This window comes from Rhinatrema bivittatum, chromosome 4, assembly GCF_901001135.1.
Source record: "Rhinatrema bivittatum chromosome 4, aRhiBiv1.1, whole genome shotgun sequence".
Lineage (NCBI taxonomy): Eukaryota > Metazoa > Chordata > Amphibia > Gymnophiona > Rhinatrematidae > Rhinatrema > Rhinatrema bivittatum.
Window position 1 is genome coordinate 356,178,081 of NC_042618.1, and position 21,333 is coordinate 356,199,413.

A 21,333-nucleotide genomic window follows, 5' to 3' on the forward strand; every position below is an offset into this window, starting at 1 on the left:
GTGATAGTTTTAATTAGATCGACTTGAGAGTTATCCATGCAGGAATGTGATGTGGCATGCAAAAGTATACAAGTCTGCAAATAACGCGGTGTCTTCAAGTCCATGTTCAGCACTACAGAAGTTATTTTGAAGTGGTGGTTTTATTGGGTTCAAGAAACTGAGGAAGTGGTTAATCCTGGCTCAGTGATGCACGGAGCAGTTCTGGCAGTGGTGTTTACCTTGCCTGCTCCGGCCCTGGGCTTCTGAGCACAAACTGCCCTGGGACCACTCTGGGTTTTCAGTGAGGTCTCTGGAGACACCTGGGAGACCTCTGGCTGCCCTGTGCTCTGGGTTGGAGGGAGAAGTCACCTGTTGTCCATGGGCCAAAAAGAGAGAGAGAGAAATTGGCCTGGGCTAACAGGAGGAAGCAGTGTTAGCTTTAGGCTGGGCATTGACTTGAGCGGCCAGAGGAAACAGTGAGGGTGGCAGCAGCTGCAAGAAGTGGTGGTGCCGTGGTGATGGCTCTTTGGCTGGTGCAGCAGCTTCAGAGATGGGAGAGTGGGAAGCAGGAGAGTGCTAGGGTCATTCTTGGAGGGGAGAGGGGAAGAGAGTGTGTGTGTATTGGGGGAGGGGAGAGGGCTGATGTGCATCCACAAATTCTCCCCCCCTCCCCCCAGCCTTGCTAATCTCAGGGTGACCACAACTCAAAAGGTCCCAGGTATGATTATGTCAGATTGTGGACTGGGTTTGCGACCTGAGCAAATGTCCACTGAGAACTAGTTGGAGACAACCACACTCCTACTGCGACAGGAATAAAGATGCACGGCACGGAGGAAGGAGTGCACTATCTTGTGCACTTTCACTATGGTATGATCACTAGGGAGCTGCTAATGTTTCCCCTACAACATTCCTATCTAATGTGTCTATTATATTTTTTTAATGGTTGGGGGATGGGGAGGTTGCATTGGAGATAATATTTCTTAGTTTACAGAAATATGCAACAAATTCCTAAAAAAGGAATAAAGGTGATGAACTGGTTTGTCCTGATGTACTTCATTCCATTTTGTCACAAATAATTTGATTCTCAGTCCATTTTAAGCCCTGGGATAAAATAAGAATTTGTTGGAGGTTTTGTAGAATGAGTCAACTGGGATTTGCTTGAACAAATAAAAGACCTTTGGATTACATTGTATTCAGCTGGGGTGTAATAGAGTGATTTCAGTATAAGCCCTTCTTCTTTTAATGCAGTAGGACCTCTCCCTTCTTTGTGACATATTGGAGTGGGGCAGAGCCTTCTACCCCTTAGCGAAAGAACTGACAGCTATTGAGACAATCATATTTCTCACAATTGCAAAACATTTTAAGACTTTTTGCAAATTCAGTTAAACTATGGCTGTCAGTGCAGGTCCATTTTGTAGCATTGTAAAAGGTAAATTTTATGAATCCACAACAAACTTGTTGACTTTATTTTATGCTTTATTTATATAATGCTTTCCTTAGACATAGTCTATTACAAAGTAGTTCACAAATATTCAGTTTCATGGGTGGCACAGAGAGCTATCCTAGTAATGTGTTTTATTTTGTATTTGTGTTTTTACTATTATGTTTACTGATGAGAACGTGGGGATGAACGGTGCTGCTCATTGTGTAGTCACTGCAGTGACTTTTGTAGCTTTATAGTTAAGATGTTGCAATAGTGCTAGGTTTTTTATTCTGGGCTATGACCTTGATTTATCTTTCTCTTAAATTCAGAGTATACTGGATCTTTAGATATCGCCGTACAATGTGGCATCTTCCTAAATAAAAGTTTAAATAACTACAATAAAACTTAATAGGGGAAGTTGGCAATTTTGCCTCCTGCAACTTAATTCCACAATGTACATCATTAGTGACACTTTCTGATCAACAAATCTCCCTCAGCTACCAGTAATGAGCAATATACCTTCTCGGACATCCAAGGGTCGCGGCATCCGTTCATGGACCTTCCCGCCTGTAGGCCCCGCTGCCTTGAGCGCCCGGCTGGACGTCCAAGGTCGCAGATTGGACGTCCGGCCGGGCGCTCAAGGCAGCAGGGTCTGTAGAAAAGAACCATCCACTTACCTGGTGGAATGACATTTCAAATGACAGGTACCAGCGCACCCTGGATACTGTATAGGCGCTGCATACCGGATTTGGATTGTGAGTGCCTACCATTTCATTGACGCGCTTTGGACGCCGCTTGGATTTGCGTCTAATTTGAATACTGAATCGAGCGGCTTGTGAACCAAGATGTGCGCGTGGCAAATGAGCAGGCGCCTGGCACTGCCGCACTGTTTCTTATGCGTCCTTACTCTATTGGCCTGTAAGTGTTTAAATTTTGATTATTTAGCATACTATTTAGTTTGCTATGTTAATTATATTATGAAATAATGTATTTACTTCTTCTTTGGAAAGGCAAATAATTTTAAATGATTAATTGTTAACTACTGTAAACAGATTTAATATGCTCGCATGAAAAGTCAGTATATAAAAATTATTAAATAAATTCAAGCATTCAACCCTGCCCTTATTCCTTAATTCTCTAACGCAGCAGTACATCTTCCATCCTGCCATCCCACATGGTTGTACTCCAAAGTCTAGAAGTAACAGCCGATGAGAGGTTTGGCAGGCAAAAAAACCCACTACTTAACTGGAATCTCAGACCTTGCTGGTCACCCACTTAGTTTTGATTGTGTGGGTTCCCCTAAATGAGCAGTGGGCAATTCCAAGGTTATCTTAAAAACAGGTCTGATTTTTTTTTTAAGGCTAATTCTAATAAATATGCATTCAATAATTTTGCCTACAACTGAGACAGTGAGAAAACAAATTTCTCTCATGCATATTCATTCGTTTGCAGCCCTTGAGGACTGGAACTGCTCACCCCAGCAAATCATTTTCCGGCCTGGCCAAGGCTTCTGTGCACCCATTCAGCAGCAGCAGAGTCTTGTGGCTCACTTGGGCTCCAGTTGCAGCACAGTTCAAACCCTGTTGAGGACTGTCCTCTGACTAACCTGGAGGGAGGGCTTCAAGACCTCCATTTAGCCACTGATGAGACTATGGCTTGGCTCGCTGACTGTGTGCACCTTAAATTATCTATCAGTGCATCAGAAGAGAAGGGGAAGGTCTTGGGACTCTTCCAGTGGACTCAGCTGAGAAAGTGAAAAGCAACATGGCAGCCCCCAGCCCTTTAGGCAGAAGAGTTAAGAATGCAGAAAGCTTAACTGCAGGCACTCAGGAAAGTCCTTTAACCTCTCTGGATCCTTTTCATGGGTTCCATCTGTGGCTATAACCGCCTGACTTTCAGGCCGATACAGTAAAAGTCGCGGGAGAGCGGGCGAGCACCCGCTGTTCTGGCGCATGCACAGGCCATTCACCTGTGCGCGCGATTCAGTAAAAAAAAAAATTCAAATTAGGGCCCGTGGTAAAAAGAGACGCTAGGGACACTAGCGCGTCCCTAGCGCCTCTTTTGACAGGAGCGGCGGCTGTCAGTGAGTTTGACAGCCGATGCTCAATTTTGCCGGCATCAGTTTTCAAACCCGCTGACAGCCACGAGTTAGGAAACCATACGCCGGCAAAATTGAGTGTCCAGTTTCCGAGCCGTGGGCTGATTTTACTTTTTTTTTTTTAATTATTTTTAGTTATTTTTTACGTCATGATATTTTACATCATGATATTTTTTACGCCATGATATTAAGTCGGAGGGTGTACTGCTCCCAGTGCCGGCAGAAATTAACGCCTACCTTTGGGTAGGCGCTAATTTGTGAAAGTAAAATGTGCGGCTTGGCTGCACATTTTACTTATTGAATTGTGTGGGAATAATAGGGCCATCAACATGTATTTGCATGTTGCGGGCGCTATTAGTTTCGGGGGGGGGGGGGGTGGCTGCACGTTTTTCGACGCACTATTACCCCCTTACTGAATAAGGGGTAAAGCTAGCACGTTGGACTTCTGAAAAAACCCTCTCCCGTCCTTCGGGGCTTGGTGGTGCTGGAGCTCTTCACGTTGCTTTTTGGCCTTGTACCACCAGGTTATTACTACTGGTAGCGGTGGTTCACTGAAGGACAGGGACTGCCACTGTAAACCCCGCCCAGAACCCTTGGATTAGCATATGGGCGGGGCTTGGGGGAGCACAATTTTGGCAAGGAGCCCAGACATGGGAGAAGGATGGACTTTTACCCTGGCCGCATTCCCCTGCTTATTAATAAATTCCACCCACAAGCTAATACCTGCAATGATTTCTGTCCGTTCTCAACTTATAAGACCTAGAAGCAAAGTTCACGAGTACGGTGCTGATTTTCGGTTTTAGGACCACCTAACCCCCCCTGGCTCGACAATTTATCTAGCGCTACCGACGGAAAAGCAAGAAATGCCTGCTCTGAAAAGAGATGCAGTGATTTGAGCGAAGAAATAACAAAACAGTAACACTTTACTACGAGCTGGAACGAAATAAAGACGGTGCCAATGCGTTCGGTTTCATGGTGCGGTTTTTGACTGCACACGGAGGGGATCTTGTGGTTGTTTCGTTCGGCGCTTGCCGGGCTCTCAGACCCTGTCCGCTGGAGCTGGGAGAAAGAGGAAGTAAGGCAGAAAAAAAAACAAAACAAAAGCCACCGCTGAAAGGGATTTCAGCGGGGCTGAGGAGCGAAGGAGGAAGTTCGTTTTCTTTGACTCGGGCCCTGCTGCAGAAACTGGACCGGACCCAAGAAAGCTGCCATGGCTACTAGCACAGCAGACTTGCTGTTTGAAGGTTTCCTGAAGAAACGAAAGGATAAGATGGTACGCTCCGGCGCCTGGGTGTTTACCGGCCGTAGGGAGTCCCGGGAGGGGGCGTTCGCTTTAGCGCTCGCAATCGCTTTGGAAAGTGGGAGCCCAGCGCTGTCAGCCTGCGAGCCCCGACTGCGATCGCGCTCTGTAACCTTCCCACCAGTCACCCAAGGGGGCTGCCGTCCTCTCGCACTGTCCTTTTGGAGAAACATTGCGATTGGACCACTTCTTTACAGGCGATTGATTATTGGGCAGCAGACTGCTGCCCAGCAATAACTTAAAATACCTGCTCAACGATTCCGGTTAGTTTAGACGGCGTAACCCGCAGGTTCATGTTTTGCTAGGAAAACCTTTAGTCATAAAGCTGAAACTTGTCGGGAAATCTCTTGGGTTTTGTGGGGTTGTTTTTTTTTGTTTGTTTGTTTTTGTTTTTGGGAGGGGTAAGGGTTCGGTAGGATCTCTGTAGATTTATTTTGCAGTTTCTTCGTCCGCTGATAAAAAGTTCGGCAAAGATTGCATACGGATGCTTACAGTCCAGCCTGGCTTCTCTGGCAGGAAATGTACAATTTGAGATGGGGACTGAGGAGGGGTGGGAGCGGCGATCATCAGAGTGGCAGTGGCGAGGCCAGAACTGATTTTTTTTGGGTAGGCACGAGGATAACATGTGTGGGCTGTAGGCATGCAGGTCTGAGACCTACTAGTTATATTTATTCTTATTGATAAATAATACCACATACTGCACCCTACAATGGCTTGCTAAGTAGATTGCAACAGCCATTATGCATCATGCATGAAACTTTAAAATATTTTACCTCAATTATTTCAAGTACTTACCAGCATAAAAAATTCCTTATTAATGTATTTTATATTTATTGCAGTTTATAAATGTACAAATATATCATGTAAAAAGCAAAGAAAACAAACAATCAGATCCCGCCAGTCTTGTAATAAAAAGCCAGAAATCATCATAACTACAATAAAGGTGCAGAGCTAGGACAATTCACATTACAGCTAACATGAAAAAAAAAATTCAAATTCTTGTGTCACCTGAGCAAAAAACATCTCTCCGCTGCTATTTTGTGAAGTAACACAAACTCCTGCAAAGAAAGAGACATCTAGAGCCTTGCTATACCATACAGTCACAGCACTGACTCTCAGGATTCAAATAACAGCAATCTTAGGAAAAAGCAGCAGCAATGCAAATACTACACCAGGCCCTAGAACATTAATACATCACCTACTGGAATAACACAACAAGCTGGACTACTACTACAGAGAAACTACATGCGAGCAGAATTCAGTCACACACACACACACAGGCAAAACAGAGACCGACCCTTACCTAATATTTATTTATTTAGACAATTAATATACCATCGTTCCATGTAAAGATCATAACGGTTTACAAAAGTAGCATTCATATCTATGGATCAACAAATAAATACAGGTAAAAGAGGTAGTATTCATAAACAGGCATTGGCATCTATATCAAATGAAATGCTTCATTATTTATTAACTAAAGATCTAGGACATAAGGTAAGAAGTAATATAGAAATAAGAGACAACAAATTAGAAACAGAAACATGCAGGCAAAACCAAAATAGCCTTAGAAACTAGACTCTGAACAGTGGAATACTGAAGAAAGAGCAAAATACAAAAATATAAGAAATGCATATTCCCAAAGATGGCATATTCAAATTGCTAAAGTATCAAAATCTTATTTTTTTTTTTTACCTTTGTTGTCTGATCTTTGTATTTTTCTAATCAGTTGATCCTGGTATCTTTTTCCCATTTTTCCCTTGTCGCTCATTTCCTAATTCCTTTTCAGTGTCTCTCTTCTCCTACTGTCTTCTTCCCTTCCTCCCTCCCACGCACACACGCTTTCTCTCACAGACTCCCTCACACACACGAGCTCAAACTCTCATATGCTCTCCTCCCCACATACAAGCTCACATTCTCTACACACACAAGCTCTCTCTCTCTCATCCCCCCCCCCCCAAGCTCCTATTCTTATGCATACCCAGACCCACATCCAGTCTCCCATTCTTATACACATACAGACACACATGCAAGGCTTCTATTCTAATCCACACATACTCACATTCAAGCTCTTATTCTCACCCACACACACATTCAAGCTCCCATTCTCACCCACACATACTCACATTCAAGCTCCCATTCTCACACACACACACACACAAGGCCTTTTCATTAGGCACAGCCAAATGAATGGGATGGGATCCCGAGGCAGCCTTTCAGCTCCGGCCCTCCTCTTCGTCGCGGGGATGGGATCCCGAGGCGGCCTTTCAGCTCCGGCCCTCCTCTTCGTCACGAGGATGGGATCCTGAGGCGTCCTTGCAGCTCCGTCCTCCTCTTCGTCGCAGGGATGGGATCCCGAGGCGACCTTGCAGCTCCGACCCTCCTCTTTGTTGTGGGGATGGGATCCCACGGTGACCATACAGCTCTGGCCCTCCTCTGTGCCTTCCTCTGCGCTGTCACAGGGATGTGATCTCGCAACAGATTTGCTCCAACAGGCCTCTTCTGGTTGGGTGGACCACTGCCCACCCAGGCCCACCCATGACTACGCCACTGCATCGTGGGTTCTGCTTTGTATCCGGATTTGCTATTCTGCATTGAGTTAGGGAAGGCATCAAGTGTCACAAGCAGAAGCCTGGACAAAGGGTTTGATTCGGATTGTTTTCTGAGGTCCACCATTGGCTGTTTTGGATGGTGTTGTGTGCCTCGGCTGATTCTTCCCATGGAGAGAGAAGGTTGTGAGATTAAATTGGTTTGTTATTGTTTTGTTTGATTAATTATTTAGGAATTGTTTTGAACTATTCTGCATGCGTAGTATTTGATTTGTATTTATGAACCATACTTTAGTAAGTTATTTTTAATCTGTATGTATGCTACGTACAGGGCTTTTTTCAAGGGGCACATGCTAGTACTGAATATCGGCACCCTTTTCCGCCACCTGCTTGATTTGCCCTGTGGTTCCTCAAAAAAAAAAAAAAATGCATCCTGAATGTCAGTACTGCCACCTTTATTTTTTCCCAGAAAGATAATACTGAGTATTTGTGAAATTGTATTTTTCATGCTGTAAACCATCTTGGGTGGTTCTATGGGAGTGAAAGATTAGAGACGAGTGCGGAGGGGACGAGGAGGGAGGACCCCAGGCAGAAGATGCCGGAAATGCCTTGGAAAAATAGATGCATGGTTTGTAAACTGCCAAGCTTGATTTTGTGACTTGATTTTGTGACTGTTTTCCTTTGAAGTGAGCATGGGCAGAGCGATTGCGCCCTGGAAGTTCTTTGCATTCTGCGAGTCACTCATTAAATCTGAGGCTGGGCTTGTTCTAGTGCTGTTTATTTTTCATAAGATTGACACAGAGTGGGGTTCAGGCTGCACTTGCTGGAGTTACTAACTTCGCCTTAATTTAAATGTAAAGAACTAAGCGTTTCCATTTCCTCTTTGTGATGAAGGGGGAGCTAAGTTAACCTGAAATTGTCCTACGGGAGTAGGCTTCCAATAAATAATTTGGATTTGAAGAATGGGTATCACACATGAACCAATTTAAGTTGCTAATATAGTATATGCCTGATTTGTACAGCACATAGCTTAAGGTTCAGCGCCTGTGGACCTGCTTCTATAGAATCAAGTATTTTATTTTATCTGTTTTTTCTTGCTCCTTTTGGTTTCCAGCTCAATCAAAATCAGCCTCTACTGCATCTTCTGTGTCAGAACAATGATGACGGGAAGGCTTATTTTGCCATTACCCAGGGGTTTCTCCCCTTCTTGATGCTTTTTCATTCTTGCCCAGCAGTAACATCAACACAATCCGCAGCAAGGCCACAGCTCTCTCCCTATCCAGGGTGGGTGCACCCGAAATCTGGCTGCTTGACAGCATCTCCAGCCTTCACGGGCTAAGGAGGAGATACTGATCTCGGTCTTCAAATGAAGACCTGTTGTTCAGCGGCAGATAGCAGAGCCACTGAGCCATTAGGCCTTCTTAACTGAGAAAAAAAAAAGTATTTTGCTGTGATAACTTTTTCTAACCAAATCAGTACATTTTACCAGTATTGATTTTATTATCTAAATATTCTACATTGAGATAAGTATGCTATGCACATATTATGTAAACGTCCCTGTAAGCACGCACTAGCCATGGGTGTTTATTAGCAAGCATAGCATAAGGTTTGATTTTGTTTTGTTTGGTTGGTTTGGGTTGTTTCGCAGTCTGTTTAACTCTCCAGCTTTAGCATGGAGAGTTACATCGTCAGTCTTCCATGGGGTTGAGTGGCAGGGCGTTAACTCTTCCATACTGTACCAGTTCTCAGTCTCTGCCAAAAAGCTGAAAAAAGGCCATCTTCCCCTCATAGCTCAGACCCTGTGCTTGGATCTTAGCTTAAAGGCCAAAAACCATGCTCCATTTTACCAGGTGTCAAGAGAAACCAGAGTATCCAGAAAGAGACAGAGCTGAGCAAGAAGCAACATACGCTGTCCAAATGACGTATATGGTGGTTTGGAGAGCAGCAGGAAAGTGGGGATGGAGAAAGGAAATATTTTATGAACACTTAACTATTGATTTTCCCTTCATGGTGCTGCACCCAGATAACTGGAAGGGTTTGTCTAATGTTTTGTTTCTTTCCTAAGTCAGACTTTGCACAATGTTAAGGTTGAAGAAGATGGGGTTTTTTAATATTAACTTTTCTATTTTTCCAAACTATATTTACCCAAAAAATGTAAAATAATCTAATGAGCTGAGAATCAGAGAACTGCTCCTATGCTTAGTGCAAAACAAATACTTCACCACACTGGATCTTCTGTCTTTTAATTTATTTATTTCTGTCTTTTTAGAAATTTGCATGGGCAAAATATTGGTTCAGGCTGCAAAATACAACATTATTTTTCTACACTGAGAAAAGCACAGATCCAGTAGGTGCATATTCTATTTCTCCATCTATAAAGTCTCATCCTTGAAATGATCTGGACTTTGTGGCACAGGTGGTAACTGTTTTCTCTTGTTTGTTTGTTTGTTTGTTTTTTTTCAGTCTTATCTCCGAGGACAGTACTATATATACAAAGTAAGTGAGACATGACTGCAATCAGGTAGTGCAGAAGTGGGAGAAAGTGCTCCCAAACTGAGGTCGATCAATGTGAGGCTGATCCCAGCAGAATCCTCTCCAAAATGGGATTATCCTCTTGATTTGCTTGAGAGATGGTGTCACTAGAGCGGCCTGTTGGACATGTGAAACATAGGGCCAGGTGTACTAAGGGTTTTCTCCCATTCTGTATCTGTGGGAGAAATGCTTAGTACCTCTGACCCATTGTGGCCACATTCAGTAACATTACCTTTTTGTTCAGTAGGGTCAGCCTACTATAATAAATTTGGAATTTATCACAAAGTAGAATTGACAATTCATTTTATTTTGGATAAACACCTGTGGATTGTAGTGTGTTTTTTTTGTTTGTTTGTTTGTTTTTTGCACTATGCTTTGTAGTTTAGCTCAGGCACATTGGTACAGGCCTCTCAATGCTCAGGAAGAGAAATCACAATTCCTTCCAGGGTAGAAGAGAGTTTTGGCAGTTCCTGGAGATGCGCTTGGAGCGACCTCAGAAATGGGAGGTAGAGATAGCGATGCACCCTCTTCACATGCCTTGCACCAGCCTTTAATTAGGGTAGAAAAGTGACAGTCAGTGCCTCGTCCTCAATTCACCCATTCAGCTGCAAATAGAACTGCAAAAAGACACGGACGTGTTTTCTTCATTTTAACTCTCATATTTAATGAATATCACCACCTCATTCTCCACTGAGTATAAACAAAAGTTGATGCAAATGAGCCATCATCACAATCATTGTTTATTTATGAAAGGCTTTTCCCCCAAAAGAGTTCAAAATGAGTTGCACTCAGTGAAGAGGCAGTCAGATGCAGTGAATCAATAAGGCAAGAAACCATGCAATACATTAGCAGTAGAGATATTATCTTTCAGTAAGGGAGTTTATGAAGGCCTCATTAGTAGGGGTAAATACTCAGAATTGTGTTTAGTAGTGCAGATGTTTCCAATAGAGATGTGAATCGGAACCAGAATCGGTTTGGATTTCAGTTCCAATTCACATCTCTATAGATGTGAATCGGAACTAGAATCGGTTCGGATTTCAGTTCCGATTCACATCTCTAGTTTCCAACCCTTACTGGGAGACCCCCAGTTGATTAGGTTTTCAGGATATCCACAATGAATATACATGAGATAAAATTTGCATGCTATGGAGGAAGTGAATGCAAATTCATTTCTTGCGTATTCATTGTGGAGATCCTGAAAATCCAGTTGACTGGGGCTTGCCAGGTACTTGTGACTGGCCACTGTTGAACAAGAATACTGGGCTTTATGCCCAGTATGGCAAATTTTATGTTCTAACTTAAGCAGTTGCCCTACACCCCTAGTCTCATTGTACAGCCTTAGCTACTTTTTATGTTGCCCCTTAGCTGGTCTGAAGAGATGGGAAACTTAGAATGTATAGCAATGAATGAGACAGACAAAACTGGCATCTCAGAGACCTGAGATGCCAATGGGACAGTGCTATATCGGGGTACAAATTATATCACAATGATAGGGAGGATCAACTTGGTAGGGGTGTAACACTTTATGTCCAGGAGGGTATAGAGTCCAACAGGATAAAGATTATACAAGAGACTAAATGCTCAGTAGAATCTATATGGGCAGAAATCCCATGTATATTGGGTAAGAGTATAGTGATAGGAGTATACTCCCGTCCACCTGGCCAAAATGATCAGACACATGATGAAATGCTAAGAGAAATCAGGGAAGCTAACCAATTTGGCAATGCAATTACCCCAATATTGACTGGGTAAATGTAACATCAGGACATGCTAGAGGCATAAAGTTCCTAGATGGAAAAAACAACTGCTCCATGGAGCAATTGGTTCAGGAACCAACGAGAGAGGGAGCTATTTTAGATCTAATTCTTAGTGGAACACAGGATTTAGTGAGAGAGGTAATGGTGGAGGGTCACTTGGCAATAGTGATCATAACATGATCAGATTTAAACTAATAACTGGAAGGGGGACAACAAGTAAATCTGCAGCTCTCACACTAAACTTTCAAAAGGGAAATTTTGATAAAACGAGGAAAATAGGAAAAAACTGAAAGGTGCAGCTGCAAAGGTTAAAAGTGTACAACAGGCATGAACATTGTTTAAAAATACAATCTTAGAAGCGCAGTCCAGATGTAGTCCACTCATTAAGAAAGGTGAAAGGAAGGCAAAATGATTACTGGCGTGGTTAAAAGGTGAGGTAAAAGAGGCTATTTTAGCAAAAAAAAAAAAAAAAACCTTCAAAAACTGGAAGAAGAATCCATCTGAAGAAAATAAGAAAAAGCATAAGCATTGTCAAGTTAAGTGTAACACATTGATAAGAGACGCTAAGAGAGAATTTGAAATGAAGTTAGCCATAGAGGCAAAACTTGTAATAAAAACTTAAAAAAAAATATCCGAAACAAAAAACCTGTGAGGGAGTCGTTTGGACCATTACACTGAGGAGTTAAAGGAGATCTTAAGGAAGATAAGGCCATTGCAGAAAGAATAAATGAGGGATTCTTTGCTTCTGTGTTTAATAATGAGGGCTTTGAGGAAATATTGGTTCAGGAGATGGTTTTCAAGGGTGATGAGTCAGATAAACTGAACCAAATCATTTTGAATCTAGAAGATGTAGTAGACCAGATTGACAAACTAAAGAATAACAAATAATTTGGACTGGATGGGTGCTGAAGGAAATAAAAAATGAAATTTCAGATCTATTAGTTAAAATGTGTAACTTATCATTATAATTATCCATTGTACCTGAAGACTGGAGAGTGGCCAATGTAGCCCCCAATATTTAAAAAGATTCTAGGGATGTTCCGGGAAACTATAGACCGGTGAGCCTGACTTCAGTGCTGGGAAAAATAGTGAAAACTATTCTATCTTAAGATCAGAATCACAGAGCATATAGAAAGACATGGTTTAATGGAACAAAGTCAGCATAGATTTACCCAAGGGAAGTCTTGCTTCACAAACCTGCTTCATTTTTTTGAAGGAGTTAATAAACATTTGGATAAAGGTGAACCGGTAGATGAGGGTATTTGGATTTTCAGAAGGCGTTTGACAAAGTCCCTCATAGGAGGCTTCTAAGAAAACTAAAAAGTCATGGGATAGGAGGCTATGTCCTTTTATGGATTACAAACTGTTTAAAAGACAGTAATCGGAGAGTAGGATTAAATGGTACATTTTCTCAGTGGAAAAGGGTAAACAGTGGAGTGCCTCAAGGATCTGTACTTGGACTGGTGCTTTTCAATATATTTATAAATGATCTAGAAAGGAATACGTTAAATGAGGTAATCAAATTTGCAGATGATGCAAAATTATTCAGATTAGTTAAAAAAAAACCAAGTGGATTGTGATAAATTGCAGGAGGAACTTGCGAGACTGGAAGATTGGGCATTCAAATGGCAGATGATATTTAATGTGGACAAGTGCAAGGTGATGCATATAGGGAAAAATAACCCTTGCTGTAGTTACACAATGTTAGGAGATACCACCCAGAAAAAAAGAGCTAGGCATCATAGTAGATAATACATTGAAATCATCAGCTCAGTGTGCTGCAGCAGTCAAAAAAGCAAACAGAATGTTAGGAACTAGGAAGGGAATGGTGAATAAAATGGAAAATGTCATAATGCATCTGTATTGCTCCATGGTGAGTAGTGTGTAGAATTCTAGTCGCTGCATCTCAAAAAATATATAATTGCACTGGAGAAGGTACAGAGTAGGGCGACCAAAATGATAAAGGGGATGGAATAGCTCCTCTCTGATGAAAGGCTAAAGATGTTAGGGCTATTCAGCTTGAAGAAGAGTCAGCTGAGGGGGGATATGATAGAGGTCTAGAATGGGTAAATGTGATTTGGTTATTTACTCTTTCAGATAATAGAAGAATTAGGAGGCATTCCATGAAGTTAGCAAGTAGCACATTTTTTAAAAATTGGAGAAAATTCTTTTTCACTCAACGCACAATTAAACTGTGGAATTTGTTGCCAGAGGATGTAGTTAGTGCAGTTAGTGTAGCTGGGTTTAAAACAGGTTTGGATAAGTTCTTGGAGGAGAAGTCCATTACCTGCTATTAATCAACTTTACTTTGGGAATAGCCATTGCTATTACTAGCAGCAGTAGCATGGGATCTTCTTAGTGTTTGGGCACTTGCCAGGTTCTTATGGCTTGGATTGGCCACTGTTGGAAACAGGATGCTGGGCTTGATGGACCCTTGGTCTGACCCAGCATGGCAGTTTCTTATGTTCTCACTTTCTTATGATGAAAAACAAAACCCCAAGACACATTTCAGATACTCCTTGGCTGCTGTAAATGCGGAACATTCCTTTTGACAGGTCCAGTCAGTGCGGGAAATGAAAGCCACGGAAAATGAATACACTTTTGAGATCACCATGAAAAATGGGAAAAAGAAACTCCTGGTAGGAAACTTCTTGCCAGACTCTATTACCACTTGGAGCTTACTGGGTTCAATGTTTTCGTTTGCGGGAGAAGGACAATCTGTTGATGTTTGTTTAAGTAAAGTGAAAATTGCTTTGTTTTCATTTTTCCCCTTGGAGTATTTCTTTTCCTTGCTGGCATCCAGTGCCCTGCCAAGGAAACTGAAATGCAGCAATAAAATGTGTTTTATAGAGCAGACCTCCTGCTCCTGGAAGACATCATTCTTGGCTGAACCTCTTTTTCCTTTTGCCAGGCTGCAGAATCTGCTGAGTTAAGGGCTGTGTGGATTCAGTTTTTATGGAAATCAATGCAACTTCCAGGGCCGGGGAGAGAGGATTCAGCCTGTACATGGTAAAAGCTCCTTTAACGTGGTGTTGATGTTCTGTGAACACACGCAAAAAAAGTCTGGATTTAAGATTTCAAGATCTGCAAGGACCAGAGAGCAGTGGGAGGTGCTTTCTATCCCCTCGCTCCTCTCTGGAGGTGAGAGAGCGCAGTGGCGGCGACGCAGGCCCGTAAAACAAGCCGGAGCAGGCTCCTCTTCTCTTCCACCTGAGTATCTGACACCTTCAAAACGTAGCACCCTGAACACATGGCAGGGCCTGTGTGCGCTGAGGGTGCTCACCACCCTCGCCTTAAGTAAATAATAAGTGCACGCAAGCAAAACTCAGCATACATTTTTAAGTTCCTCCTGCAAAGATCTTTATCCTCAGTTGGAAGGCACAGTAGCACAGATCAGATATTCTCAGACAGTCTGCCGCTTCCCACACCCACATCCCTTTCTTCCATGTACCTTATTTGCTTTCATATTTGTTGTTAAATAATAGTTTAATTTCACAACCATCCACGGTTCTGCAGGCATCAAAACGAAAAGCAGAGAACCGATCTTAGTGTGACAGGTAAAAGGGTTCTCCCTTATGCCTCCTGCCCGCCTTCATCTCTCTGTCCTTCACCACCACAATCACTTTGGTATATATGAACCTTTCTAAGTTTATAGCTACACAGAGAACAAGGATTCTTTTGGTGTTTCATAAGAGGAGTCATCTTTGTGTTGGCTGAGTGATTCTGTGTGGTCCAGTCAGTGCGGGAGTTCATCTTCTAAAGAATTGCATGTCACTCTACCAGCTAAGCACATTTCAGAAGATTTATCTGTTTTAGAACTTTTCACTTAACAAAAAGCCAAAAGAAACAACATCTTCATGTACTGGAATAGCCTGGTTTCCCTCCTCCTGCACTGCACACAGAATAAGAGACACAGGAGGTTTTGGGCAAACTAGCAATCTGATTAACTAAACATCCTCAATTTATTATCTAAATTAATTGTATGATCAATCATCCTTTGCCGGAAGGAAAAGACCAGTTCAGCTTTTCACCTCCCTCTCCCATATTACAGCTAGAAGTTAACTCTTTCCCTGCTTCCTGGTCGGAAGCTGCCTAGGGCTCCTGTTATCAGGTACACCGCACTGTCAATGTGTGCACACTTGTGATAGTATGGTGTCACCCCAGGGTGGGGGGAGGAGGTGGAGAGAGATGTCTAATGTCAGCCTCTAGCCAATGTCCCTGAGTCTTTAAGGAGCCCCTAGCCAGTTTGGTTTTTCAGGATATTCACAATGAATATTCATGACATAAATTTGCCTGCACCGATGCCATTGTATGCAAATATATCTCATGCTTATTCATTGTGGATATACATAAAAAAAACAATTCTAGCCCATCAGATCCAACCTTTGTCCTTCAGTGGTCTTCTTCAGTAGGCAGACAGAGCTTAACAAGAGCAAATTAGACACCCATCTGATATATCTTGTCTCTGTTTTAATGTGCCCCTTTTGGTTGAGAACTCCAAAGAACTACACAAAATGATTTCAGAAATGTAATAAGAAAGTTAATGTTTGTAACTTGATAACCCAAAAACTACCTGTAAAATCTCGGCCCTCCCTCCAAATTTCGACTTCTGATGCTCTTTGAGTTTCCTCCCTACCCTGTTTTATGCCTCGTTGGCCCCTTCCCTGGCTCTAATTATTGTCCTCCCTGTAATAAGGTTTTGTGACCTTGCCCTCCGTGAGCTTCGACTTGGTCTGCCTGAACTTACGGAGCATTCTGAAGCATCTTTAACCATTTGTATTTTGGGTGCTTTTCCCCACCTTTAGGCATGACATTCCTAGCTTGCTGCAAACACTTCAGAGTGGTCAAAGCCCTACAGAGAGTCAACTGGACTCCAGAACACCCCAGGAGATCAGAGACTGTGAGCCTAATACATCCGTTAATAGTCTGTCATGTGAGACCAGGCAGACTGGAAACTTCGTCAGACCGGGTAAGATTCTTTGAATTTATTTTCCAAATCAGAATTTGGATTGTACTCATTAGAGTGCATTAAAGCGGCAGTACTCTCTCAATTATCACCTTGCTAGTTGCTTGGTTCTCTTGCGCCATCTCTTGGTCTTGGTTTTTTGTCTCCTTTTTCTTTTCTATTGTCATATTGCATTTCTTATACCTTTTACGATGGCTGCAGTCTTGATACTACTCGTGCTGTAATCCCACTTAATATGTATCACTGTGATGCCCACAGGGGGTTCCAGTGAGGAACAGAGAACATTGCTAAGTAAATGGAGCATGCTAAAAAAATGTAGATACAAATATCTCTTCTGGCATTCAATAAAAGCAGAATGAAATAAAGGTGCTCTTAATGATTTTTTTAAACTGCCAATTAAATTAACTATATAGTAACATGATGGCAGATATGATCAACAGATGTATCCAAGTCTACCTAATTATTCCTGTCTGTCCTGCCAAGGATATATCCCAATTGCCAGTGATAGAGTGTGATCACCTGTAGGATATCACTCCTTAACCAAGATGGGTTTTACCTTTTTCTTCCACTCTACAGTGCCCTCCCAGGTAGACAAGCCTGCAAGATCCCCTTTTAAGTTCACACCCAGCATCCCGCTGCTCCCATGTGTCCAATCACAAGGTTCTACAATAATCCAAACAGCCACAAACACTAATATGGCTGTTACCTGAATATCCAGCCTCCCAGGTCCTTGTGACCTTTCCCAGTGGTACCCCGACAGCACCAACCCACCGCACCAACCATCAACACAAGGAGTGTGCAGTCTGCCAAACAGACTCTGCTACGTGAGCGCATGTGTTTTTGCTAGGACTTCTAGTTATTACTGTACTAGCAGGCTGCCAGACAGGCCTAGCTATTTTAAAGGGAGTTATCTCTCTCTTATTAGATTTGACCCATAACATGATGTATCAAGAGAGATCTTGTATATTCTACTGGATAAAATGGGCCTACCATAGCATGTCATGTTATTTTACAAATCTTATGAGTGGATCAGGCCCAGATTTGAAAAAAATTGTTTTGGTTTTCATTTTGGGTGGTTTTGCAAATTTTCATTTCAGTTTGTTTAATGTTTATTTAATTCCATTTTGTTTACTGAACCAAAATAAACATTACATTTAAAACAATGAATGAAAAAAAGAAAAATAAACAGCTCCCCTCCCCCAGTGCAAACCCCCCCCCCCCCAGGCCTTCCCTAGAGGTTTCTTACTCCCTTCCTAGGGTGTGCAACGTAGAAAGGGGCAGGAGCAAACCCAGTCACTCCTGCCCCACTGGGTTCTGCTTTGAAAGTGATGCTGGCCAGCCCTGAGGCAAGCGCCTTTTTCGTGTATGGCTGCATGCTGTGGCAGCAGGACCAGTGCTTCCATTAAGCGAACTTGGTGGTTGCCTAAAGCGCCAACCATTAGGGGGCAGCAAAGAGCAGCCATGTGGGGCCACAAGCGGAGCCCATCCTGCTCACCATCAAAGATAGGCCTGGCAGGCTGTGAGCAGTGCCCATCCCACTCATGGCAGAAGACAGAAGAGAGAAAGAGAGAGGGGCCTGGGAATGGCCGAAGAAAGGAAAGTCTGGGAAGAGCTGGGGACCCTTACTGCCTGCAGAAGGTAGACGAAGCAGAAGCCCAGAATGAGAAACTAAGAGAGCCTGTGATCCAGAGAGACACTGGAAGAATATCTCTAAGGGGCACTTAGAGAAGATAAGGCCATTGCGGAAAGATTAAATGATTTCTTTGCTTCGGGATTTACTGAAGAGGATGTTGGGGAGGTACCCGTACTGGAGAAGGTTTTCATGGATAATAATTCAGATGGACTGAACCAAATCACGGTGAACCTAGAAGATATGGTAGACCTGATTGACAAACTGAAGAGTAGTAAATCACCTGGACCGGATGGTATACACCCCAGAGTTCTGAATGAACTAAAAAATGAAATTTCAGACCTATTAGTACAAATTTGTAACCTATCATTAAAATCATCCATTGTACCTGAAGACTGGAGGATAGCTAATGTAACCCCAATATTTAAAAAGGGCTCCAGGGGCGATCCGGGAAACTACAGACCAGTTAGCCTGACTTCAGTGCCAGGAAAAATAGTGGAAAGTGTTCTAAACATCAAAATCACAGAACATATAGAAAGACATGGTTTAATGGAACAAAGTCAACATGGCTTTACCCAAGGCAAGTCTTGCCTCACAAATCTGCTTCACTTTTTTGAAGGAGTTAATAAACATGTGGATAAAGGTGAACCGGTCGATGTAGTGTACTTGGATTTTCAGAAGGCGTTTGACAAAGTTCCTCATGAGCAGCTTCTAGGAAAAGTAAAAAGTCATGGGATAGGTGGTGATGTCCTTTCATGGATTACAAACTGGCTAAAAGACAGGAAACTGAGTAGGATTAAATGGACAGTTTTCTCAGTGGAAGGGAGTTGGCAGTGGAGTGCCTCAGGGATCTGTATTGGGACCCTTACTTTTCAATATATTTATAAATGATCTGGAAAGAAATACAACGAGTGAGATAATCAAATTTGCAGATGATACAAAATTGTTCAGAGTAGTTAAATCACAAGCAAGAAAGAAATCTAGGCGTCATAGTGGATAACACATTGAAATCGTCAGTTCAGTGTGCTGCAGCAGTCAAAAAAGCAAACAGAATGTTGGGAATTATTAGAAAGGGAATGGTGAATAAAACGGAAAATGTCATAATGCCTCTGTATCGCTCCATGGTGTGACCGCACCTTGAATACTGTGTACAATTATGGTCGCCGCATCTCAAAAAAGATATAATTGTGATGGAGAAGGTACAGAGAAGGGCTACCAAAATGATAAGGGGAATGGAACAGCTCCCCTATGAGGAAAGACTAAAGAGGTTAGGACTTTTCAGCTTGGAGAAGAGACGGCTGAGAGGGGATATGATAGAGGTGTTTAAAATCATGAGAGGTCTAGAGCGGGTAGATGTGAACTGGTTATTTATGCTTTCGGATAATAGAAAGACTAGGGGGCACTCCATGAAGTTAGCATGTGGCACATTTAAAGCTAATTGGAGAAAGTTCTTTTTCACTCAACGCACAATTAAACTCTGGAATTTGTTGCCAGAGGATGTGGTTAGTGCAGTTAGTATAGCTGTGTTTAAAAAAGGATTGGATAAGTTATTGGAGGAGAAGTCCATTACCTGCTATTAATTAAGTTGACTTAGAAATTAGCCACTGCTATTACTAGCAACGGTAACATGGAATAGACTTAGTTTTTGGGTACTTGCCAGGTTCTTATGGCCTGGATTGGCCACTGTTGGAAACAGGATGCTGGGCTTGATGGACCCTTGGTCTGACCCAGTATGGCATGTTCTTTTTTTTCCAATTAAATGTGTTTATTGTGATGCAATAAAACAGTACAAAGAAAACAACAATTGAGTGGTTCCATCAGTATAAAATAAGAAGTACATAGATTGAACAGCGAAACTAAGGACCACTAATGTTTAAGACAAGCCTAGAATTCTAGGAAAACCAATCATGACGGAATACACTATAATCATCTAGTACCTGTATGGAAATGCATCACTTTTCAGTAATAGAACCCCATGACCTCCCCAACCCCCTTCCCTAGCTCATATAAGCAAAGATCACAGTATAAAAATGGTTTAAAAATGCAGGGACAACAAGGCTTCATATGCAATCCGTACTCTCTGCACAGTCTGTGTAAATACTTGCCAGAAAATGACAAGGAACTAACCCGACGCGGATACTCCCAGTCCCCCCCGTGTCTTCCAGATGTCATATGGTTCCCAGACTGTATAAAAAGCACGAACCTTCTTATTTTTACATGCAGTAATTTTGCTCAGTCTATAGATTAAGGAAACTTTGGCTTGCACCTCAGACAACGTAGGGACAGTGGGGGATCCCCAATATTTAGCTATGATGCAACGGGTGGCCACAAAAATATAATATTCAATACTTGTCCTGGAAAAAACCATTAAGGATTCGGATACATTGAGCAGAACTTGACTAGCAGAGAAAGAGACATTAGAAAAGCCCATCTCCGAAAGCCATGCAAATATCTGCTGCCATAGCTGTTGGATATAGGGACAGGTCCACCACATATGCATATACGAACCCTCTTGAGTACATTGTTTCCAACATTTCCTAGACAAGCCAGGATAAAAGCTATTTAATTGTAGGGGACTATAATGCCATCGGTAAACCATTTTATAACAGTTTTCAATCAGTGAAGCTGCTATCAAGCCTTTGCCAACAGTCTTAAATACTTCTTGCCAACTTTCCACATCACCCTTTAGACCAAGGTCCTGTTCCCAAGATTTAATAAAGTGAGGTGGATCAGACATATCCGCATTCAGAAACCTGTATAACTTGGATAGAATTTTTGATATCTTATTAGCCCCCATGCACAACCCCTCAAAAAAGGTGATCCCTTGCAACAAGCTATCACGCATTGGGTAGGACAGCAGAAAGTGCTTTAGTTGTAGATAATGGTACAATTCTTGGGGTGGAAGGTCATATTTAGCCCGTAAATCCTCGAAAGTAGTCATCCCTTGAGAGCCCCACACCTGGGAAATAGTAACTATTTGCCTGGCCTTCCAATGGGAAAAAGCCTGGTTTGGGATCCCAGGTGAAAAAAACTTATTGTGAAATAAATAAGTCTGGGTAGTATAAATCCTGGAACCCAGGAATCTCCGACTCCACCTAT

The 21,333-nt window shown here is 42.4% G+C and overlaps 1 protein-coding gene across 1 annotated transcript in view; it reads left to right on the forward strand.

The window, feature by feature from the left end:
• Positions 1 to 4,162: 4,162 nt before the first annotated feature.
• The window catches only part of LOC115090983, a 35,096-nt gene continuing 17,925 nt past the window's right edge, over positions 4,163 to 21,333 (forward strand). The window contains exons 1-6 of the mRNA XM_029600728.1: positions 4,163 to 4,773; positions 9,619 to 9,696; positions 9,813 to 9,845; positions 14,194 to 14,277; positions 14,550 to 14,647; positions 16,444 to 16,607. Of these exons, the coding sequence (XP_029456588.1) occupies positions 4,711 to 4,773; positions 9,619 to 9,696; positions 9,813 to 9,845; positions 14,194 to 14,277; positions 14,550 to 14,647; positions 16,444 to 16,607 (520 nt within the window). The 5' untranslated portion in view covers positions 4,163 to 4,710. The remainder of the gene's footprint in view (positions 4,774 to 9,618; positions 9,697 to 9,812; positions 9,846 to 14,193; positions 14,278 to 14,549; positions 14,648 to 16,443; positions 16,608 to 21,333) is intronic.